The sequence below is a fragment of the Copadichromis virginalis genome, linkage group LG11 (assembly GCF_057382275.1).
Source record: "Copadichromis virginalis isolate Kocher_CV1m ecotype Utaka linkage group LG11, C_Virginalis_male_GT1.1, whole genome shotgun sequence".
In the NCBI taxonomy this organism is placed as follows: Eukaryota; Metazoa; Chordata; class Actinopteri; order Cichliformes; family Cichlidae; genus Copadichromis; species Copadichromis virginalis.
This window is the reverse complement of record NC_140628.1, coordinates 18,935,958-18,961,687: the sequence shown is the minus strand read 5'-3', so window position 1 is coordinate 18,961,687 and position 25,730 is coordinate 18,935,958. Positions and strand designations below refer to the sequence as shown.

The 25,730-nt window shown below is 43.7% G+C and overlaps 1 protein-coding gene across 2 annotated transcripts in view; it reads right to left on the bottom strand.

Annotated features, from left to right (window-relative positions):
* The window catches only part of zfpm2a (zinc finger protein, FOG family member 2a), a 127,046-nt gene extending 101,561 nt beyond the window's left edge, over positions 1 to 25,485 (bottom strand). For both annotated transcript variants that reach the window (XM_085473455.1, XM_085473456.1), the window contains exon 1: positions 25,226 to 25,485. In XM_085473455.1, coding sequence (XP_085329581.1) covers positions 25,226 to 25,265 — 40 coding nt within the window. In that variant the 5' untranslated portion in view covers positions 25,266 to 25,485. The remainder of the gene's footprint in view (positions 1 to 25,225) is intronic.
* Positions 25,486 to 25,730: the final 245 nt, after the last annotated feature.

The following is a 25,730-nucleotide window of genomic DNA, read 5'->3' as shown; positions in this document are numbered from 1 at the left end:
GTCCATAAAAGTCACTGAGCTTGTCTTCCAAGTAATATGGGCTTAGTTAATGCCTCTTTTTGCAGGGTAACATTTGCTTTGTAGGTGCAACGAAGGGATTAAAATGCTGTTAAAGTGGCCAGTGTGCTGGATTTAAGTCCTTCCTGTTACACACTTGCTTCCCTCTCTGGCTGAGTGATTTATTAGTGTCATTCTGTTACTTATAAGGAAATAAAAGTTAACCATGTGCCTGTACACTGCATGTGACAGCTGAAACAAAGCAGGTAAAATATGTGTGGTCTTAATTACTGGTTTATAAGCGAGCTTTTCACTAGAACGTTCACTTTTAATGAAGCCATTGAGTGAGGCTCCTCCAGGGAGCTATCATGGTTAAGTGGGGGCATCCATCTTCAGCCATTGGCTCGTCTGCAGACGAGTGGAGGCTCTGTCTACAGCACGCTCACCTCATATTGGCTCACTTTATCTCCACTAAGTAAAGTCTGTTGGAAGGTGCTAACAGTGGCGAGAAAAAGACTTTTGTCGAGCAGCTCTGATGAGACTCGGGGAGTTTTCATTCTGCAGAGGCACCGGGCACTTGACTGTCTGTTAAGTGCTTAATAAGATGCCTTCGTCTGACGTGGAAAGCATCATATTCATCACATTCAGTGGCCTGCAAGCCCGTTGGGGCTAAAATACTGTAGCGATATTTTAAAATGCTAAAACTGCCTCCGCAACAATTAGCTTTCAGTCGAGCATCGTTTCAAAGAATTTAATGGGGCGCCTTCAGAAAAAGAAAAATGATTACCGTATCAAAAAAGTGTAGATAAAACAATATTTTCTCATCAAGGAATTTCTATGAAATGGATATATCTAAGATGTCAATTTCATTCCAGTGCTATGAAGCATGGGGGGGGGAGGGGGGGGGGGTTCTTTTGCAATAAATTCTTCATTAATTCAATTCTAATTTGCCTCTGGTTCCTATTTCTACTATTGATAGTTCCACTTCTTAATACCTCGGATAAGGGGGGTAGAAAATCATTCCAATAACTCAGTGGAGGCTGTGAGCAGCAGATAGGATCTAAATATTACCAATGCCAAAAGAAGTGTGAAGTCTGATGAACATTTCAAAAGAACAATTCTTTATGGATCAGCTAAATCTTTTCCACTTTTTAATTAAAAGTAAAGAAAATAGAAGTTAATTATCCTGTAAAGATTAGCTGGTGGGCATCTTTCTGTAAATTAGTTCTAATTAAAAGGAAATTGTCAAATGACATTCAAAGCACTGTCCTTTAAAACACAGACCGAGATGGGCTTTTTCTCCCCCTCCTCCTCCTCCTCCTCCCCTTCCTCCCCCACTCTGCCTCCCTCCTAATTCTTGATCTGGCCATGTGAAGCTTCTTGCTGGAAGATTAGGATTCTGCCAGTGCTTCAGACAGCACACACACACACACACACACACACAAAGGCACACACACACACATACTTTGTGCTCCCTGGATAGCAGGCCTCTAGCACACTGTGAAATACTACTGCATCAATGAGGAGCTAGGTTGCTGGAGATAAATACTCCTCATTGATAAATGATTGCACTGATTAGCTTCCTTGGAAACAGGCGTAAACTCTTACACTGTATCGGGCTGATATTGGGTTCTAGTAAATTATCAGGCGCTAGCCACCGTCCAGCCCAGTGTAAAAATGGCCAATTTACAGATTTATAGTGATGCAAAAGTTTCCCATATTACCATCAGAGGGATCAAGACATGAACAGCCTCATATATCCAATAGAAGACCAGAAAATTGTGAGAAAAAAGCCTCGACAAAAGGTTTCCCATGTACAAAGTGCAATCCAAAACATTTTTATTTACTATAATATAAAGTCTCCAAATCTTCCAACTGTAAAAATATTGAATGTTTTCATTTTTCAAAACAGTTACATTCCTTCTCTGATCTAGATCACCAGCATCACTATCAGAGCCCCATCTTCCATGTTTCTTCTCTGCCACCGACATAAAAGTGCGCAAACATGTGCACAGAAACGCCACTTAACCAAACCTCCGCTATCATCGCTTCACAAATAAATGATAAATCAATCTCCTGGGGTACATATGTGTGTATGTGCGCGTGTACTGTAGCTTTCATCTGATTTCATGTGGATTTCATCATTCATTGTCTGGGCTCGGCTGTTGCTCCTCATGCGCTCGCTGCATTGTATCAAACCGGGGGGGGATTCCAGCATACAGTCCGACAGCAAAGAGGGAGGAAAACAGCGCTGAAGCCCCTCCATCTGCTCCGGCTAATGATGATGCTCTCCTTGGCCTGGAGCAGAACTGTGTGAGGGAGATTTACACCCATAATACCCCCGAGGGCTCTGGAGCCGCCACCGCACTCCAAAACACCGTCACTCCATCACTTTCTATATGATAGCTGGCAGAGCAGGTAACAATGGACCAGCAACAATGTCTTTTTGTATTACTGACAAGTGCCTTATTTGGTTGACATAACCTGCCTCTGTGTCTGCGAAGTGGCACTGAGCACACAGGAAAATGGATGACAGCTACACCATTGAGACATTGTGCACTTGCAACAATCACACCACACTATGTTTCTTACAAAAAAAGAAGAACGTAGCAGCGTGTGTGATATGAGGAAGGCAAGACCAGCGCTGACTGAGGGAGCGGTGGCTGTCTTTACGAAACTCTAATTGGAGAGATGGCAGTAAGGGAAATCAGGCATCACAGTGAGGTAAACTGAACAGAGCTGCCTTTTTCCATTTACTCTATTATAAAGGTTTATAAGTTGTAATTGGCCTTCAATTTGGGAGCTTCAGACCCACTATAAACCCCTGTGTGGGCCTAGCCCTGACATCTATCTCCTAAAACAAGTGAGTTAAATGGTGAGAGGCAGAAAGAACGACTACGTGCGAGTGTGTGTTTGTCAGACAGAGAGAGAGGGAGAAGTGGAGCGCTGCACTCCTCAGGGATTGTGTTCACACACAGTAAATGGAAGTGGCACAGCTCTGACCTTTGAGCCGCAGCGTACGAGCAAAGTGAAGGCGCTGTCAAAATATTGCTTCAGAAATGACAATCCACCTCGCCAGTCCCGAGCCTTGACATGGCAGGCAAGTGGAGAGGCGTAACCTGCTGATCCCAACATTACAAATGAGGGGATTATCATGACAACAAACCGCAGCTCGACACACTGCATACCCTAAAGATATTCTAGCGTTGCCCCTTATTATCAGCAAAGTCCCACACAGATAGCCAGAGATGACACTCGGGGCAGGCACCCAAAAAAATCGTCACGTGTCAGGATCCCCCCCCTCCCATAAATAAAATTTCAAATCGGGCTTTTGCAAAATGACTTCCTCCCATCAGCATCGGCTTGGCTGCCTCGATATTAAACTTAGACTTTCCTAACTTTGGAATTTGGCAGGAGAGCAAGTTCTTTGCATCTTCATTTACACCCGTGTAATACTCGAGTCCACGGAGAATAACTCAATCGTAAAGAATAGCAAAATATCACAAGCAAATTACGAGTGCTCTGAGAGGAAGCTTGGGAGGAACAAAGACAGGCAGCCATAATTATATCTTGGCGTGTATAGCATGTCAATGGGCCACCTTTCGTTCTGGAGGCCATTCCCCTGGGCCCCTCAGGCATCAAAATGATGTCCAAATTATTTTGTGCTCTATTGCAGGATCGCGTGATTATCATATTTACTGCGGGTGCATTATGACAACATCGATGTTTACACCTGTCTCCGTGAGAAGGCAAGGTTTACACTCTGTAATTTAGCAAATGTACAGTATGCATATGAGCTTGTTGGCAGGGATTTAAATTAGGTCAGAAATGGAATACATCAATAGCAACCCATATGTGCATCTTTCTCTTTCTTTTCCCCCCCTCGTCCATCCCCTCCCCAGCCTTCTTTGCTCAGAAGCTTGGCGATGAAGCAGCTTGACGACTGCAGAAGTGTGATATGTGCAAATCACATTTGCAGATGAGCTTGAAACTCCCTTTTAATATTCAGATATCAGACATTCTGCACTGAGAAGCCCGCTAAGACGCGATTCGGGGGAGAAAAGCGAGATCCGCGTCATTAAGGGAATCGTTAGAGGCTCGGTTTACGTTTTACATATTTCACAAAAATGTACAACCAAGTAAAAACATCACCAGTTATCTGCGATAACAATGCAAATTTTTGTCAGAGAGCACATGAAGATTCTGTCAAAATCCAAAGTCGCTCAGGTCTTTCTTTTCTTTTTTTCTCCCCCCCCCCCCACCCTTCCTCTCTGGCTTAACACCCCTCAGCTTATTGGCGCTTTGATTTCTTTCATATTTTTTTTCCCCGAGAAGTCACACAGACTGGTGGAGTCAAAGACGGTGAAAGGTATGTTTGCCACGAGGCACGGGAACACGTGTCCCCACAGCCTGCCAATAGCTCATCAAACACACAGGCCCGTGGATGGATGCGAGCCCGGCTGGCGTTTAGGACGTCTGAACAGCATCAGCTCTGCCATACAAACCAACCGCCGACTCCTGTTTGCTCGCTTCAGTCAAACCCACTGGAGAGCAGCCTCGTTCCCTGACCGCTCCCTCCACGCAACGCCACAGCAAGGCTGCGTTTCTTCTCTCCTACCTGCTCCTTTGTGGCATACTGTAGTGCCCTCGATGGCAATTTCGCTACTTTGCACATCCTCAACTTTTTCCCAACCGGATGACAGAACGTAGCCCCTGCAATTCCACCCCCTCCCCACCCTCTTACCTCCTTCATTTCCCCATGTCTTTAGCCCTGCGCCAAATTTGTCTCTGTGCCATTTTAATTACAGCCAAGGCAATCTTTATGGTGGTATTCTGCAAGAACACCAATCTGCAAAAAAGGTGATAAGTAGAACCGCCACCCAGCTTTGGTATCAGTAATAAACAGACACTTAATTGAATAATTTGACCTAAGAGGCTGATCCTGGGAAATAGCATGTTGGAAAAATTATTTTGAATATTGAAGACAAGTTCAGTGTTTTGCATGATGCCTGCAGTGGGGAGGTTGGGGGGGGCACAGTGGTTTTGGCCGGATGCCCGCACAACTCACCAATGTGGGACATGGTAAGTCTTTGCGGAACAGATAAGTGAGCCTTTGGTATCCTGGAAGCACTCAGATGTGTGTGTGTTTTGGAAATAGCGGTGTTGGTGTTGGTGGGGGTGACACGTGTACACACGAGCCCCGCGTGCAGGCGTGTGCGTGCATGTGTCCGATATGTATGAGACGGTTTTGGGGTAGGGGGAGGAGGTGGGGGTGAGGAGTGTGAAGTGTGCCCACTCGAGGTCTGTCTCTAGCTAGCAACCACATGGGCACATCCTCTGTGCCCCCACCCCCCAACCCATACCTTCCCCACACACACACACGCGCGCGCACACACACACACACACACACAAAAACACACACAGAGCAGCTTTCCGCAGAGCCTTAGAGACAATGACTCGCGGCACCTTCCTGTTTAAGGATAGCTGTCAGAGGATGATGGCTCCGATTCAACACTGCAGCAGGTTTGCACTGAGCTCCCTGATAAAACGAAAAAAGCAAAAGCCTCCACTCTCCTCTCTCTCTTGCTCTCTTTCTGTCTCTCCCCCCTCTCCATCCATGTGTGTCTCTCTCTCTCTCCATCACTCTCCCTCTCCCTCCACAGTTCAGCACTGATTTGACTGCTAGCATAATTTTGCAGAGGAGACTATTTGCAGATGCAGCAGAGTTATCAATCCGAACAGACACACAATCCGGGTCCAATGTCACTTCTCCTCATTATGTTAATGGTTAATACATGCAAATGAAAACATTCCGGCAATTTGATTTCTTTGAAGATAGTTTGCATATTGTCTTAGCCATAATGATGGTACACTTTCTCCCCAGCTTCGATTTATGCAAGGCTAGTTAGTTCATTTTTATCAGCTCTGAGTTCATTTCTAGGGCTACTGGAATGTGTTTTCCCCTTCCCCTCACTATTTAACTAATTAGGATTCAGGTACCATAAGCAGATTTTTCACGCTATTGGTGTTTTTCTTAATTAAGAAACAAATGAATTCTCCCCAGCAAAATAGATGGAACAACGGGATAGGGTGCCAGGGGCCAGATGCGGCGCTTCTTAATTAGAAGTCACTCCATTGTCTGAGGTTTTTTAATGAAGCCCCAATCTAAATGGATATCAAAAAAGCTTCTAGTGGAGAGAAAAAAAACACACACACACACACACCGGCCATTTAAAATAATAAGGAAATAAAGATAATGAAAGACAAAAGATATGTACTGGCAGCCCCGGCTCACACCTCCAGTTCAGTGCATGCAGTGCTCTCGTCACCTCTGGATGAGCCCTATTAAAACGGCTTGATCCCTCGTCGGCCTCTGCCTGCCTCGCAGCCATGTCTAATGTTCTGCCAAGCCAACAGTGAAACAGTCTCGTTTCAACTTCTCATCAAAGGTGGAAGTTTCATTACCCCGTGGATGGTTATCAACTAACTATTTCTGAAAACTGTTGCAGCTGTCAACTTCCTGTCTTGGCTTGAAAAGCAGCGGCAGCCAGTGGAATCCATGTTTATCACATCAGTGTCATTCATGATAGGCTGATGCTCGGCGCAGGCAGGGCCCACGCAACATTTCCAATTAGCTGGAACAAATTGTCACCTGAACACAACGTGTAGGGCGGAAATGGTGGCACACAATTAGATTTGAGCACCTAAGATTTAAAAGCAGTGCAGGTGGAACAAAGGGAAAAAGTTTCTATTTTCAAGTTAATCCCCAGCAGGATGGGTTTTCTTTAATTTCTTGCGATGCCCCATCGTTTCTCTAAGCTTCGGTGATACCGCTGCACTGGTGACTGAAGGCGATAACATCGGGCTGTTTTTGACTGAAATAAACCCCGTAGCATGCCCATATGTGCTGCCAACCCCATCAGTTCTTCTTCAGACGGCATGGCTTAGGAGCTCCCAGAGGATGGGCCAGTGCCCACTGATATGGTCCCAGCAACCGTCTTGTCCGGGCCAAGTATCCGCGCGCCCAGGGGCTGTGCCATCAATGCCATGACTTGTGCCAGACTGGATCCCACCCAGCAATCCATTTCAAAGGCTTTTTTTTTATGGATCAGGTATGCAGTGTGATTTTCCTTTCCCTTTGTAATGCGCCGTGTCAAAGGCGAGCTAGGCTGACTTTAAAGTCATATACTAGTTTTTTTTCCGCCTTTCATTTGGGAAGGAGACATAATTGATTTCTGACTTTCCAAATGTCAAGTTGGAAGAGATTAGAAGAAAAAAAAGAGCAAAGTCCGAAAATCAATCTGCAATATGGTCACGTTGATTTGGAAGGTATTTGCGGTTTAGTGCTTTTATTTACAGTAGAACTTTAAATCAGTGGCGAGCAAACGCTTGGAAATCAAGATCATCTAAATAATTCCCAGGGGAATTCGACATTCACGAAGGCAAACCTTATTGAGAAGTAAATGAAAACGTCATCGCTTCATCGTGCAGAATACAATTTACTGATTGATTTCTCCGGGTTTACTGGGCTGAAAACAGATTATTTCTTTAAAGAAGCAACTTTTCTAATAAAGAAAAGTCACTTTAAAAAAAACCCACCTCTGTTTATCCACAAATTACCATAATCCTCTGGATGCTCACTCGTGTGCTCTCTCTCATTTAGAGCATTACTTGTTTATTTATATCTGTGAAAGAGATTAGAGGGGAAGATTACTTAGCACAGACAAACGGAAAAGCGATCAAAGACCGCAGGATAATGTAAGTCTTTCAGTGATTGCTCAGCTCTTTTCAAATCTACCGCTGGTGTATTAGAACAATGCGAGTGGCTGCGCTCCATACAGTGTGACAACAATAATACGAAATCCTCAGGGAGTGAACTGCATGTAAACACCGCTGATCGGCACACAGCACACTGGCACAAAGTGTCCTCTAATGCAGCAAAAATGAGCTTTGATCCTGACGAGGACACAGCAAAGGAGCAATCAGTTCAGTCAGATGACATCACTTGTTAGACATAAATGTGCTTTGAGTATCTGCACAAAGCAAAGTGTTTCACACCCCACTCTCTTCCTTCATTTTTTTTAGAAGCTCAACTAGGCAACATCAGACCTGAGTAAACAAGCAACATTATGTCCTTCTGATTAGCCCAAGAAAAAAGTGGACACGAATATGACACTCTCTCATCCAGATGATTTATGAAGTATGCTATGACAGCTGAATAGACCTTTTTTTTTTTGCTTGTTTGTCTGTGCCTCACACATTTAGAGGAGCCACTGGTCCAAGCCAATTATCAATGGCAAGGCAGAAGGAACCCCGTCACTCAGACACATGTGAAAAATGAAGGTGGGAGGACGCAGAAAAATCGACAACATCTGGATCTTAAAAAAAGCAAACATGCATATAACCACAGCTAACAGCATCAGGCTAGTTCTCACACACACACAAAACTTTGCATGTGGGTATTTATTTGCAGCTGCAAATGAAGGGATGGATCTCAGGACCAGTTGGCTAATTATTTATCCTGCTAGTTTTATGGCTCTCATTAATTTCCCTCCTCTCTCTCTTTACCTTCCATTGAAAGTCTGAAGTCAACCTGCATCTGGTGCTGATAACGCCGGGGGTCTCAGCAGCCTCGCAGGCTCCCCCCTCTAACCCACCCACACGCACCTCCACTGGAGAGAAGGAGCGGCTTTCATACACGCAACCGCTGGATAATGCCATTAGAAATAGCACTCTGTGCTTCAAATCCACAAAGGATGTAATTTCTCAAGCAGGAAAACAGTATGTACAGTGTACTGGAAATGAACTGCTCCTCTAAATTCTGCGGCTTAATGGCAGAGCATAGAGGGAGCTTGATTAAGGGGAAGCACAGGAGAAGAAGCATAGATTGAGCACCAGATGCTGGTGCTTCCATAGTGATTGACTATTAACAGCTGTCAATAAACGATTGGTCAGATGTTTTATTTGTTACATGTTCTTCCTCCTTCATCAAATTGGAAAAAGGAGGACCCTGAACTGGATAAGCAGAAGACAGTGGATGCATGGATGGATGCTGTGCCCAGGGTAAAAAAAAAGACAAGGGGGGGAAGACTTCTTAACACAAACGTGTTTGCATTCCTGGCGCTGTCTGGACTTTCCTCTTTTCTCTATCTGTCAAACCCTCTGCTCAGTCTCTCTAACTTTCTTTTCTTTGGTGGTTGAGAGTTATGACAGAGATTGGCCCGTTCTGGTTTCTTTGGTGAGATCACACCCCAGCAGGTCTGAGCTGAGGCTATCTGCCACTCCCTAATAGGCCAGTCTGGCTTCCCTGCACCATCCAACTCCCTCCCCCCCTTTCACTGCCCGTCTCCTCCTCCTCCTCCCCCTGCTCCGCCACCATCACCTGTAGCTGTCCATCACATTCTCCCCCAGCACAACAATGAGCCCTTCATATGCAAGGACCTCATCATCAATCCACCAGCGAACCAAACGCCCAATTTGAGCCATTTCTTCCAAGAAGTGAACTGATAGAGACTCCATACTGGTCACACTTTCAAAAGCAACAGAGAGACACAGTGGGCGAGAATTGCTGAAAAGCAAATATTGTCGACTTTCTGCTGACTTCAAACGGCAGTCAGATGGCAGAGACTACCTAGGCAGTAAAGAAGTTGCATTACACACAACACAAGAGAAAGGGCCTAAAGAACTCTTGGTGATTCCTTTCATGTTTGTCTTTACAGGCAACCCAGAGCATTCATTTCTCTTCTTCTGTGCGAAGAAAAGTAAACACGGCCCTCTCTGCGGGCTCATGAAATTGAACAGTTCTGAGCGTTAACGGCCGGCCCTTTCTTTCTTCTGTTTTAGAATTAGATGTGTTAGCTCCACCGCAGCTTTTGGCATATTCTATATGTTGTTTTTTTTCCTTAAAAAGCTTCAAATATAAATTTGCATTTCATTCATGATACATATTTCATGCTAAATCTGTCACCATTCATGTTCCCTTCCAGTAAACTCTGTTTGAAGTTTTCAAACTGAACTTTTCTCAGACAGTTCAAGAGACACATGCAGGTCAGCAAATCAATGCACCAGCACGCACACACGCACATGCAAACACAACACACACTAAATTTAATGGGAGAGAAAACTTAACCCAGTTAAGTTCTGTTTGAGTCTCCACAATGCCCCGGTGATGCTCTCTTGCACTGTTATTGGACTATCAGTGCTCAGGGGTCACGGGCCTGGGCAGTCAAGATAAAAGAGACCCTGATGAAATGAACCGTGTGGGAGCAACGAGGGCTGCTCTCTGCTGATGGAAGAAACCCAGTCACTCTGAGAGGTGAGACTGTAGCAGTGTGGTATTGACCCGAGTGACCTGGCTCACTGCTTGAACTCCAGCACACTTCGCAGCAAGACAATGGGCTTCTCCTGATGTTGGCGGCTGGCAGCCAAAGCTAATAATTATTGTAACAGCAGCTCTCTACAAACACAAATAAAGTCACTTCTTTGCATTGAAATGACTAAATTTAACCAGTTACATGATTAAATAAAAATTCTGAAAATTTGTACCAAAGCAAACATCTCCTGTGGTGGAACACAGCTAACCTTTACTCAGACTGCAGTGGCTATTATTAGCATGCCAGCCTTCCTCTCTATAGCATCACACTTAAACCTCCAGTTACTTGATAAGCACAGCGACACACTGTTAAAGAAACTGTGCCATCCCAATATGTTTGTGCTGATGAACACAACGTCCAGCTCACGTGGTACTGCTCAGGGTGATATAAGACCACAGTGTAATGATTTTTAAAATCCCCACTTTCTGTTCGAGTTTGACTTCTAATAGCAGCTTTATTATTCCTGATTGCATTTTAATGCAAGACTGTATACAATGTATCTTCCTCCATTGTGAAATTAAACATATTTTGAAGTTACTTTCTAAGGATGTCTAAAAAAAAAATCTGCAAAATTAGACCCATTTTCATTTGACAAGGAAGGTTTCTGCAGTTATGTTGTCTAAAGCTGTTTCACCACCGGTGTGTAAACAATGTAGGGCCTAATAGGAGGGGGAAAAGAGGATAATCAACTTATAGCTGAATCCAGTTTGTTTATGCTGTAAAGTCAAAATACACACAGGCAGTTCTGATGAAGTGATGTTTTCTGGTCTTGTCAGACAGCCATCCCTCCCTGAGTCTGGTTCTGTGGGATGTTTATTCTTGTTAAAACGGAGTTTTTCCTTCCCACTGTCACCAAGTGCTTCCTCATAAGGGGCTGTCTATATGCTGGGGTTTTCTCTGTATTACTATAGGGGCTTTACATTACAATATGAAGCGACTGCTGTTATGATTTTGTGCTATATATATAAAATTGAGTTAAATTGAACTGAACAGAAAAGTTTCTGAAAACTACCTTTATAATGGATTTGTGTAAAATGTGAATTCTTCTTCCACCTTGTCAGCAGACAACATGTGAGCAAATCTCTGCACCAGTGCAGCACCTACCCACCATAGCTTTCTACATTCCTTGAAATATTCAGGCAAAGTTGGAAACTGACAAAAATAAGGAGAGTTTTCAATATTCCTCCACATATGATTGAGCCGATGACACAAATCGTTATTTACCACTTTCACATCAGAGACATGCACTGTATCGCTATCATTGAGCTGGTCAATATACATCACTTCGCCCCAAAGGATTACACCTCTTATCTGAAATGATATTCAATAAAGTGTAACTGCAAGAAATACCGAGTGGAGTGTTCTTGCTTGGATCTGGCTTATGCTGTGAAAAAAAATAACACTTTATTGGAATTAAGATCCAAGTCAAGATTACCTGAAGAAACAGCAGTTAGATTTCTGTTCCAGTGCCACGTCCTACACTTTATTCTCAGCTGCCTGGGGACTAGACCACAGTGTACCATTCCCCACGAGCCATGGGGGTGTAATAGAATGCCTTTATGAAATATATAGCGACGCCCCAGCACCTTCAGATCATAGCATGGGCTAAAGCATTTGGTGAGACTAGCTGGAGAGTCTGTGAGTGTGTGAGGCAGAGAGAGGGGGTAAACTAGGTGTTGTTGGCGCCTGACTAATACAGTCTTCCAAAAAAAAAACCTGCAGCCCAAAAAGCCAGTGAGGCGACGGCAAAACTTTCCCTGTAAAAACTCTAATATCATCAAGGTGCACAGAATGATACCACTCACTAATTTGTGAAGCCTAATTAGCTGCTGCAACTTCCCTCCTACTGCTGTGCCATCCATTTAGGGCTTCTAGCAAAGCGGCCATCAATAACTACAGTGAGATGAAGTTAACTCCAGTATGTTCGACTTGGGCTGGAACAGTAGGAGGAAGGTTTCTTCTCTTACATACTCATCTTTTTATAGCTTACATACAGCAGCTGTCATTAGATTTTCCTTGTACTTGCTGTATATAAAGAGGCTTTTAAAGTCGAATTTACTGCAATAACTCCTGTCATTGTGCAGTCTCTTTTCATTTTTAGTGTTTTGTTTTTCTCTGACATGAAAACCCACAGACACAGACACACACGCGTGCGCACACAACCCTCACCCCCACATGGCCAAGCCCCAGCTCTGCACTGTATAGCTTTTCTTTTGAATTTGATAAAGGCTTCATCGAGTGTGGTTAGAGCACTTGGGCTGAGGATCTGATGACAATTGTGGGGGTCTGTCACACAAAAAGCACACACACTGTAAGTACATTCTAATTAGCTGATGTATGCAGGACCTCATCCACATTGGAGGGGTATCAAAAAGCAATCAACGCCCCATCCCTGATGAGCTCAGAGAAACACAGAGATCCACATTGTCTATGGAAAGATGATGCGTGGCTGGACCTCCGCTCGGCTTTCCAAAACCACCATAATGCCATGCAATCATAAGACATTATGCACAGATCTGAACCCCAAAGTCACAGGATAGAGGAAAAAAATGAGTAAAGGGAATATTGAGTTCATAATTCAAAAGCCTGATTATGATGGGCGCTCTTGTGAAAAGCTGGTGCTGAGAGCCAGAAGTGGGAGAATTGGCCTGTGAGTGCCACAAAATGTGGTTATAAATGCAGAGGAGAAGCATGTTTAAAAAACTGTCATGATCAAGAGCAATACAGCACCAGATAGCAGAGAAATCAGCAGAGTTAAGATGACAACTAGTTGCCATGGAAAACTGAAAAATAAAAATAAAAATTAAGTCAGCGGCAGAGAGTATGGGGACAATTCTGAAAGTGATTCTTCTCAGTGGAGGGAAATCAAATAGAAATACAATATCAGCCACAGCAGAACTGTACCTTATCAGCATGAAAATGGTGAAAAAAAATGGAATATCCTAAACATATGATCTAGGATTCTGTCAGCCATTCATAATCTAATTTGACCCCAGGCCGTGCGGCCAATTCGTTTCAGTAAAGACCATAGGTGTTTTAGCTGCAGGCTCCAACGGAGAGAGGCATGTGTGTCGCACAAAGACCATCGGTTAGCGACGTACCGAAAGGGACTCTGTATCACCATCTTATCTTCAAAGGACTGGGCAGGGGCTCAGGGGAGCTGTGCCACCACCTCGCCTCCACACAGACACACACAGAGGGGGGATTTGGACCTGCAAGCAGGAACCAGAGATCTCTCGGCCGGCACCCAGGCCTGGACCCTCCTCCAACTCGCCCGCGGAGAACAGGCAGGGTTCCTGCACACGCGGCACGACATCAGTGAGCTGATCCCCCCCCCCAGCACCACCACCACCAGCCTCCTCCTCCTACTCATCCCCACCAAACCCACCCGCCCACCCGCAAAACCCCCTCCGCCGACTGCCTGCCCATTTGCTTCCTGGCCTCAGCTTGACGGAGGGGATGGGATCTGAACTCAACTTAGACACAGAGTTTCCACATTTCACAGATGGCTGGGAGAGGCTTTGCATGGAGGTGAGGAAACAGAGAGGGAGAAAAGAGAGAGTGAGAGAGAGAGAGAGTCTCGGCGGCGAAGCGGGGCCGATTTCACACCGCGGTAGAGTGCGCTAAAGCAGGCCGCCGTTAATCCACTCACTGAAGGGAAGGCCTGGAGCTATTCCGCCGCCCGACCGCCATCTCCCTCCACAAAGCCATAAATGGTGCATTATACAACTGGGCTTCAGAGACACTGCTGATATGCTGATAGGTGGCAGACAAAGACCAAAGCAACCACAGGAGCGGAGCCACATGCAGGACTGAGGGGCCTTAGTGCCGGAGCAGAACAGCACACACGTATTCCGCCATGGTCTCTCAAACACTGTACCTGCTGAGGTGTGCACGGTTAAGAGCGCTATATCTGTACTGCAGATCAGAGTTAGTTCAACCTCTGGATTCAGGCCTCGAGACAGAGACGGACATGCACTAACACTCCTCCCTCTTCTTCTGCTCTCCATCAAAATAGCCCCCCATCCCACCCCTTCTTTATCCCTACTGCGAATTCATATCTGTAAAGTTACCAAATGTCTTGAAGATGAGCCTTTGAGCTTATGAAAGGCAATCATTCGGAATGAAAAGAGACAGGAAATATATAAACATGGGGGAATTTAAATAAATTGCCACAAAGAAGAATCACGGAGAGGGCAGCGAATTATGTAACGATAAGACAGCCACCAGCCTAAGCCACAAAATGAGATGTTTTACATGAAACGAACAGCGGTCTAGATTAGAGAGCCATCCTGTTTAGACATGAAGCCAATTGGGTTGATATCACATGTAGAGAAAATTTGAAAGATAAGTGGGAACTATGAGAATTGTTATAATCCAACTGTAACAAAAAGCTGAAGTATATTGGCTTTTCGCCCCAGAAGCACTGCACGATAAACATCTGCGATGAAAGAAGTTCATTACTTGTGCGCTGTGAAATGTAACATGCTGTATTATGAGTCTATGCCAACCTACAGCAAGGCAGCCTCTAAATGAAGCCTCAGCCATTTAATGGACATCATTAGGTGAAAACATATAAGAGATAATTATGGTAATTACAAATCCCTTTTATTCACCCTGAGTCTTTGACAAGAAGGTTGTCATATCAACCACTTCAAACAAACAAAGAGTTGTTGTCTCTTCCCCTAAATGATGTCCGGTTCCATTTGGATGGGAATTGTCTTCGGATTATCCTTTTTTTATTGTTTGGTTAGTGGCTCTGAATGGGCCCCGCGTTTCTTTCAGTGAAAACTTGATTAAAACAAGTGATTCACAATAGTAGAATTTGACTTGCATTTGCATAGCCACTTCATTACAAGTGAGACCTTGATCTTGAAAGCAGACCCACACAAAGCTAATGGACATGTCTGTTATGACTATTAGAGAAGGGCCCTCGCAGGAACTGAGGCCTCCTATTAAATATCACAGACATCACCGAGGGCTCCCAACTCCCGCCTTATTAAATTTCAGCTCGGTAACAATGGCTAAAAGGAAGAAGATGACAAACACTGGCGATATTACGGCCTATTCTGGGTTTGTCTTGGTTAAATCTGATCCAAGTGTTACTGTTCTTTTGCCGCAAAGGGGTCAACTCCAGAGCAACCCGAGTGATATGTGATCTAAACAGCAAGAGCGGATGAAATATTGGATGGAACATCTTTAGAGAGTGTCTGAGAATGAGGTTGGGGTAGGGGGTTGGTTTGGGAGGGGGGTAGTGAAAGACTTGGGTGTTTATTTACAATATGCATCCAATCATCCTTTGTCACCGTTCCATGTTCGCCTTTTTTCCCCCCGAAACCACAAAGAAGAACACTCGCCGGCGATTCCATTTTTGGCCTCTTTGCTATACAAACTGGTAATATGGTGCCACCTTATCAGATCCTGCTTACAATAACAGATTCACTTCGAGTCAAAGCTGTTGTTTAACTTATTCAATCCCATGGAAAAATTCAGTTCAAACAAGTCAGGAGACATGTGCCAGTCCACAGCAGTTGATGATGTCAACGGGTCTCTGCTAGTACCAGATTCCTCCAGCACTTTCAATCATTCCTTGTGAGATTACTGGCAATAGGATATTACTGTACAAACTACGACCATGTGTCCTGCTGCCACAAAGCTTAGCAACATATTACAGTTTGTCAAAGCAAGCTATTGCAAGGGAGAGATAGATACAGAGAGGAGGAGAGAAGCCATTGACCTTTGTGTCCTTCATATTTGCCTAGCTTCCCCTCAACCCCAATCTTAAGAGTGAAATCATCTGATCCCAAAACTAACTGTCAACTGGCTTGTGATGGTGGCAAAGCCAGCAGACATCAATCAATCAGATTTTCTCCTCGTCTATCACAGGAGGATTTTTTTTCCCCTTCCCTGTTTTGCTGGAGCTTATCATCTGACCCAGTTGTTATCCTGTTTCTGAAGCTTAAAAAAAACTTGATTATGGTCAAATGTATGTCTCAGAGATTCACAGACACATCCCAGAAGCAAGGAGGGAAAAAAAAAATATTATCGCCACAGAAATGAACACAGGATGTAATGATTGTAGCTTTTCAAAATGAGCCTCTTAATTCGACACTCATGCTGGAAATAAGGAGTTTGAGGCAGTTATCTTTGGTTTTCAGGGATGCGTGATTGTGTGAACCCGAGATAAAAATCCAATCTGATATCATAAGACAAAAAAGGCATTTGAGTTGGCTACAGCACTTGCTCAGTGTCAACAGTTTTTAGTAATTACTAGATAAGCGCTCTCTGAAATACACAGAAAAAGAAAATTGGCTGATTGTGAAATAATAGCAGCTGCATTTCTCTCTGGGTGTTTACTCTGTCACTTTCACAAAGCCCGCTTTGGAGATAATAAGAGACGCGCATTTTGCGGCGTGGCGTCCCTTCCGTCACTGGCCGGTGTCGCGCGGCCTCGCTCTTAAAACTGATTTTACAGTAAAACGCGATCGATCGTCATCAACCTGCTCCAGCCGCAGCGTATCGCCCCGTCCTGCCCGCTTCTGCTGCGGCGCTCCCCGCTAATCACACGCCGGCAGATGCGGCCCTCTGATCACATGATGTGTAAGCTGCGCTGTCAACAGCTTTAACCAGCTTTGCGATGGTGCAAATCAAAACACAGCCTCTTTAAAGTATTAACATGTTTTGAAGTTTGCTTTATATTTTCAGCATATTTGACACAAATTGTTTATCTATTTACAAAGCTTTGTCATTAGCGATTTTCCACCGAACCCTTAAGATGCTGCGCGTCTTGTGCCGTCCGTCTGGGGGAAAATGCTGATGTACAAATTGAACTGAAAAGCTTGTTACTTAATCCCCTGTTGCCACCTATCCCTTAACTATACAGCCTGGTGCATTTCAACCCGATGCAAAGTTCTGCATCGCACTAACCCCCCTCCTTCGCTTCTTTTCCCAACACATCCCCGGTAATTCCTGCCAAGCTAGAGATTTAGACTGAACAGCTATTAGGGTGTCACTTTCTGGTGTGCCAGCTACTATCCTTCTCTGGAAATGGTGTTCACCAAATCATCCCCTTTCATTATGCGCTCTCTTTTCTCTTTGTTTAATTCTTTTTACCCCCTTTTTGTTTTAATTAAATCACCATTCATTTATGTTTTATTTCCTGAAAGAATTTTTTTGTTACATAATGGCAAGTCAAACTCACAGCTTTGGCTAATAATTTTACTGTATATTGCTGACGACATGCTGTGACAATGCCTGCTGCAAAAAAAGAGTGAGTCACATTTCCAAGCGCACTCTCTTTCCCTTCCCTCATCCAAGATTCAGTCAAAAACCCAGCTATCAATTTTGACATATTCCATGAAAATGTTTTGATTCGCTGTAGCTAATTAAATTGAAACAAACAAAAAGAATCTTAATAGACACATAAAAGTTATTTATGTGCCCGGAATTGAAGACTGACAGGTTTCCACCCTTGGACTTTATTTCTCGCATGTGGCAAGAAGGCAAGTTCCTGCTGCTGTGGCAGAGTTGCTTCTCTTCCAGCTCTGGAGATGTCAAAGCATCACATGAATGTGACGAACCCAATATCCATATCAATGGTACATCAAAACCTCGGCACGGCGCAAAAATAACTGCGATACCTCAGAAGCAACCTCGGAAATCCCCTTAATTGAGCAGTATCATCATTCCTGATCCATGTGCATCTCCAAGGTGAAAAGGGACCGTGCAAGTTAAATGAAAGAAGAATTCATGATGTGTGGCGGCCTCTCTTACTCACCCTGGCTATTTCCCCTCTTGGCTGGGGCCAAATGGAGAATGTTAAATGAGGCAATTGTGTCCTGGAGGCAAAAAAAGAGGAAGAAAAAAAAAAAAAGAAGCAAGAAGCAGACAGTGCCCCTGCTCTCTGCTCCAACCCTGAGGAGCATTTTGCAGCATGATGAGGTACATCCAAGCACCCAAGCTGTCGCTACCTAAATAGCTCAAGCCAGACCTAACTTCCTATACAAACAAGGCCACTCAAGTCTCCGCAGTCTGTATGTACACTGCAAATGTCTAACCAGGCTCGTACTTCACTGCAGGTTGAAAATAATGTTAAGGTCCTTACTGGAAAAATATGAACCAAGATATAATATTGCAGATTTCAGGTAAGACCCTCAGACAAGCTCAAGCTGACTCGGTTACTCGTTACTATCCACATTACATCCAAAACACATGTTACAATGTGTCCTATAATGTAGGCAACATTAAAGCATCACATGCTTAAAAAAAGGAAAAGAAAGTTCCACCCTCCCCGTCCGACAGATAGTAAACACATTCTTACACAAGGATCCATGAGTAAAACATAAAGTATGGAACAACCATGTAGAACAATTCCTGAAAATATTGCTTCTTCAAAGATTATAATACTTCTTCCTCTACTGGTTATGGCCTAATCTACATAACTTGTAAATCTCAGTCTTTCCAGTGGAAACAGAAGAAAATGGCAGTCACAAAAAGTACACATTTACATCCTCATAAGTCCTGTTTTGGCTGCACCAACAATCTAAAATCAAAAATTATTCACATGACAGAGAAAGTCTGAAACTATTCACATTTGAGAATATTTTGAGAACGTTCATATTTTATCTGAACAAATGCTCTTAAGACTAAATCAGTCATCAACACCGCTTCACTAATACAGCTTTACATTATTGCAATATAATGAGCCTCACATACAGCAATTTCCCCAAAACACACTGTATGCTGAGGCCTGTAGAAACACCAGGATGTGGAGTGAGATCTGTTAGCATTCTGCGGTCGTGGCTGCAGGAAACTGATCTCCGCTGCAGTCCCACACTGTCAGCTATACAGACATACTCCACGGTGACACCTCTGATAATCAAAGCTTTGTCTGGGTCTTAAAAGGACGTACTTGAACAACAGCGAGACCAGAGGCCCTCTTTGCTGTAATGGCCTTTGGACATCAATATTTAAATCTTACATCTCTGTTGTGATTAGAATGCTGCCTTTCTCTTGTTGTTGTTGGGTTTTTTTCACCACCCTCTCTCCTGAAACAAAAAGGCGGCGGTGAAAAGGGAAAAAAACGAAGAAGCTTAAATCGATGATCTTTGAGTCTAAACTAGATTCCTGAGCAGTTTGCCACTCTCAGCAGCAAGATAAGATAAACTCTCTTTGACCTAAGAGATGAAGTTGCCATGACGATCAGGGAGTCCACTTTCTCTATTGATATTTTGCTGATGTAACAACAAATGGAACTAGATCCTGCTCTTGATAATGGTGATTAATTAATACCAATATTGATCCCTACAAGGTAGATACAAGGCTATTAACTTAAAGCAGGCTGAAAGTCAATTGTTACCCGAGGGCTCAGTGGGCATCATTGATATAAAATCTAAATAACCGGAGAGCAACACGGTTAAGGAGTGAAATGTGAAATTAAAAGAAAAAAAGGAAATCCAAGAACGGCAGGAGCGTTAGTGCAACGTGGTTCCGATTTGGACATTTCTAAAATTAACGTCTCGCTCACATCAGGGACCGTCAGTGTGCCTGGATAAAAACACAATGGTGACAGTTTGAACCAGCGCTTATTGGAATAATAGCAGTGGAATTCAGGAAAGAGGAAGATAAAGAGGAAACTGTGTGAGGAAGTGACCTCCACCTTCGCAGCAACCCTGCCCACATTTCACACTGCTGTCCAGGCACCGCGGGCTACAGCCACAGAGACGGCAGGATTAGGCACCGGCAGTCCATCGGCTGCCAACCCCGGCTCATCCGACACATCACAGGGCAATGCTTTCAACATAAAGGAAGCTGCTACGCGTTCCTCTCCCTGTAGCCGTAGCATAAGCAGCAACAGCAGTGCTGTGAGCACAAAGACTTTCTCGAGCTACAAGAAGCAATTTTACTTTAGAGACAATGAGTGCGGGGAGAGAGAAAAAAAAGCATTAAAAGGAGATGACATTCATCTGCATTGTTGTTTTGTGTCAAAAGTGAGGAGGCAATTGGGGATCCTTCAGCTAAGACGAGGCAACGGCGCAAGCTGTTATTGGCAGGGAACAGATGTTTGAGGGAAAGTTGGCATTCAACAACCATTCTTCTTCTGACAGAAATCAACAAGAGAAACACGAGAGACACGCCGTGATTGTCACCCAATGAAAGGGAGACCCTTAAATATACAGGGAGGCTGGCATGCAAACATTTTTTGATTTTTACACCCCCAAAACATCTGACTGCTAGAGCTGCCAGCATTTGCGGGCCAAGGGTGAAAATGCAGCGTATACTACAACTTCCACAGCTTTCCATATACAAGAAAGCAAAGCTGAGCTCAGTTGTGGGAAATATGGATGAGGAGTCTGTACTAGTGCGAGAGAGACAGAAAAAAAAGCAACCCAAATACATCAAGCTAACAGCTCCAATCCTTCTGCTAGAGCGCGTAACCACATGCTCGTCAAGCATACTGTACATGCACCGATGTATACACAAGCAAACATACACGCATACGCATAAATCCAGATACAGGATGTTGGCAGACAATTCAGTAAACACTCCCCTTATCCCTTACTAGTGTAATCTGCCTCTGATAAATGCCCCTCAAAGATAGAAATGTCACCTGATATGATAAACAGCATGCTGACGTTACATAAAGTGGCCTTATGCTAAGGAGTTGGAGAGATTAACTGTAGAGCAGAGATGGGAAAAAATGCTTTCTGTGATAAAAAGCAGACTGCTAGCTCTAGCAGAGAACCTGTGGTTCAGTTTCAAGCCGACTAGCTGAGAAAAGCAGGCGTTATGTTAAGAGTACTCCAAAAAGCTCTGTGCACAGTGTGTTGGATTTGCAGTAAGTTAAAGGTCAGGAACAATTGCAACCAAATTGCACACAAGCGGGTAAATGAAATATGTTTCGTCTCACAGCTCAGAAAAATGACAAATACGCTATATCAGTAAGACAATGCATGGAAGAAAATAGGCCAGGAGAGCAATATGTAGCACTGCATCACTAATCCCTATTCCAACTTTATCCATGAGGAATTATGGGTAAAAAGAAAAACAAAAGAGGAAAAAAGAAAAATATATTACAACCATTATTGCAGAGTGCAGCTTTATGGGTGTAAGATTACTATCGCATGAGTAGATTAAGCATCATGACAGTATAACATAGTGGTAAGCTCTGGGGACTTGTGCACTTGCCACTCAGGTGCTATACAAGCTTACAGTAATCACTACAGTACGGTGCTTCATTCTGGTCGTGTGCTGAGCAAAAGAGCACAGAGGGAAGGCAACATGAATTCTCAGACGGTCCATACAGAGGAAGACAGCAGTAAAAAGGGAGAACACTAAGTCAGTTTAATAAGCACATTTGACATTAGATGTCCACGCGTGGCCTCAGAGGGTGCTTCAATATGTTCCCATAAACAGTGGTTGGAGGCACGCTCCCTACATCATCCAGATTCCTCTTTAACGCCGTGAAACTTTGGGGGGCAATTTTACAGAAAAATTACTCTGAGGGGGCCTGGTTTCAATTCAGCCTCTTCATATCTTTCCTTCCTATTAAGCATCAAAATGTTTCTCCTCTCACTACGAATAGAGGTATGGACACCAGCGGCAGCCGGGGAGAGCTGAGGGTGGGCGGGGGGGGGGGGGGGGGGGGTGAGGGTTGGGGGATGTTGGAGAGGAGGAGGAGGAAGACATAGAGGGAAAAGGAGGGAGGGAGAAGAGAGGACAGAGGAAGAAGCTTGGTGGAATTCACACATCATATTACAGCAGCTAATCGCAATCCGCAGAGCATCAGCGATATTTTCATCATTCCTGTCATATTCTCCTGACCCGCCTCGGAACGACTAACAATCCGGGCAATTTATTGGCATATTGGCACGGGGTGATAAGGCTAAAAACAACAGCAGCTAGCAGCTGGCCCCAGGAGATGAGCTGATAACATTGATATGTGCTCCCACACAAAACACCTTCACCACTATCTCCTCTTTCTATCAAACTATTATTACAATAAAAGTATAGAGGCCTTTTTTTCCCTCTTTCTTGGAAAGCCAACAAGGGGAGGGGGATACAGAAAGAGGAATATATATATATATATATATAAATCAGATGTAACATTTCAGAGAAAAAAAACAAGAGGAGAAAATACATAATTTATCACTGTATTATCGGGATATCCAGGCAGCCTAATCAAGGAGCACTGAGTGACTATTTTTTGCCTTATCATCCAAAGTGGTGGAAACGGAGAAGGAATTATCAGCCAGCTGCAGATTGCTGGGCTGGAATTTTAATGGTAATAATCGGGTTTCTGATGGTATATCTTCTCTGCTTATCTTTCCCATTATCTGGCCTTATCTCCCCAGTCATCGGAGCAAATTAATGGTGCTCTTTCAGCATCGCCTTTTTATCACCGCTCAGAGAGCACCCAAGGGGAAAGAATAAGCAAAATATTAAAATACTGCATAAATCACAATTTTAGATAACAGTCCAATGTATGCAGGAAGGGGGTGGGTGGGTAGGTGGTGTGTGTGTGTGTGTGTGTGTGTGTGTGTGTGTGTGTGTGTGTGTGTGTGTGTGTGTGTGTGTGTGTGGAGGGGGGGGTACTGCGCCCAACAACCTTTTTGTCCTTTAGAATGACTGTCTGTGCTGACTTTCCGTGCAGTGCCTCCTCTGCCTTTTTTTTTTCCCAGAGTTCCCGCGGTGGGAGAGAGGATCTAGGCTCCTCGTGACCTTTTCTGCTTTCAAACCAAAAGCTTGATTATACGCCTGCACTCTGGCTCCATATTAACAAGATCTTACACATGACATACTAATTTGCACAAAAAAAAAGAAAAGAAAAAAAAAGGCCAGGTCACAGTGACGAAAGCGGAACACACTTGGCGTTTGGGCTTCCTTCGCTCGACAACAAAAAAAACATTCGGATGCCACGATGGGATTGGTCCAAAAACTGAGTGGGCCAGTCACGTCACACGCTGTCGTGCCTCTTTGTTGATTTGAAATGGTTCTGGTTAATTTTTTAATGTTAATTTTTTATTTTGTGGCGCATGCCGACAAAAACACAACCACCACCACTGCGATGTTGAAGACAGTTTGAAAATGTAAATGATGTCACTGCAAAATGCTTATTTTCCATGGAAAGTTAATGATATAGCGAAGCTGATGTATTCTGAACATTAAAGAGGAGAAACTAGGTCCATACGTCAAAACAATTAAAAGAACACACTTTAAAGTACAAACTGAAATATTTAACACGTTAAACTGGTCAATTTTTCATTAACTGATGTGACGTAAGTGTTCAGGAATTAAATGAACAATCCAGAATTAGAGTTGCTTATAAATCCCAGATCCCTTTGTCTATTTTTTTAATATATGTTTTAATTTATTTTTGCATTTAACCCAAAAATATTTAAAAGGTCAACAGAAAACAAGACGACACAAAATCTCTTCTGTTGCTGAATCTGTGTTGTACAAATGTCAGAAAACGCTCGTGTATACCAACAGGCACATGCCCTCATGAATTCATGCATATGAGCTCTGTCTTCTCTGTCTTTCACACACACACACACAAACACACACACTTACATATGGGCACACAACCATTGTTTCTTATAGTCTAACCGTCGACAAAACAGTATCCTACTTCCATGTTACAAACTACAGCATGTAGTCTGCTGCCATTTCAACAGCAGCATACACTGGAGAAATTGAACACACACACACACACACACACACACACACACACACACTACTGTATTTCACAGGTGAACATGTGTTTAAGTCCATGTACCCGCCTATGTGTGTGTGTGTGTGTGTGTGTGTGTGTGTGTGTGTGTGTGTGTGTGTGTGTGTGTGTGTGTGTGTGTATAAATGGATGATTTCAGGCGCTTTAAAATCATCTAAGAAATTCAGAAAATATATGACAGAAAACTCTTAATTAAAAATATCTTAAATAGCTAAAATTACACATTGTAAATACGACACACTTTTCAAAATTCATGCAGGCCATGAAGTTCCACAGCGCTATTAAAATCCCCTCAGGTAAATGCAAACACAAATAAAAGCTGTACACAATTTCATCAAAAGCTGAAATGTGTGTAAAGCGCGCTGCACACTTTCCTCAGAGCAAAGAAAACAGTTCTGTTTAGTTAAAACAGAAAGTTGCTCTTTTGCAGCACTGCCACAATGCACACTTATCAATACTGCTGGCTGATATCTAAGTCTGACAATTTATTTACACACACCTGCAAATAAATGTGTGTGACAAGTGCACTTTTTTTTTTTTTAAATATGAAGAATGTATATGAATATGAAGTAAACTTTGTTTTATATATATATATATATATATATATATATATACATATATATATATTAGTAATGCAATTCAAAAGCATTTTGGCCTTTTACACCAGTCTGGTGGTGCACCTTCATTCTTTCTGGCCTATAATTTTGAATTACTAAAGCTTAGGAGAGTCTCAACATTTAGCCAAAGTGATGCACACACATTTCTTGAGTAGGGGGCTGAATAACGGGATGCAATAACATCAAGCAGTTAACTCAATTTTTCTACAACTTTGCTTTGCAAGCGCTGAAACTTTTCGGCGAGAAGCAAACCGTTGGTTTGGGATTGGAAATCATCTCCTCTGAAAAAAACTAACAATAAAAAAAACACACACACACAGCGGAGGGAGACCGGAGCGTATGGACCGTGACAAGGCAACACATGGGTGTCGATAGTTGAGCGCTGCTGAATCAGCTCCAGTGTGGTCACTATCACAGCGATATTCTGCGAAGTCTAATAAGCCCGGAGACGCGCCGTGGCGGCTGCAGCACACCGGAGAGAGGGAAGGAAATAAAAAGAAACTTACGTTTGATCTGCCTGGGGTTGCTCTGCTTCCTTCGGGACATGCCTGCTGTGCGGCTGGTCAGTGAATCCAGGTGTAGTGCTGACAGATCGATAGGTTTTGGTTCATCCAAGCAGCCGGTTTGGATTTTTTTTCTTTTTGTCTGATGGAAATTTAGAAAGAAAAAAAAGAAGAAGAAGAAGAAGAAGCAGAAGGGGGGCACCAGTACTTTTTACGCACAAGTCTATCGTTCCGTCTGTCTTTCCTTTATCTTTCTCGTCTCTCTGGCTCTGGCTTTCTCTCTCTCTCTCTCTCTCTCTCACACACACACCCTCCCTCTCTCTCTCTCTCGCTCCCCTCTCTCTCTCTCTCTCTCTTTCTCAGCACCGTTCTCCGTGATGAGGCTGCGCTTCGCCGCGATCCGCACGGACTGACTGGGGAGGTGAAAGCGTGTTCGCGCTTTTGTTTGAAGATAAGGTTTGTTCCTCCCCGGGTACCGTAGCCGCGGCTTCGTGAACTTCACTTGATC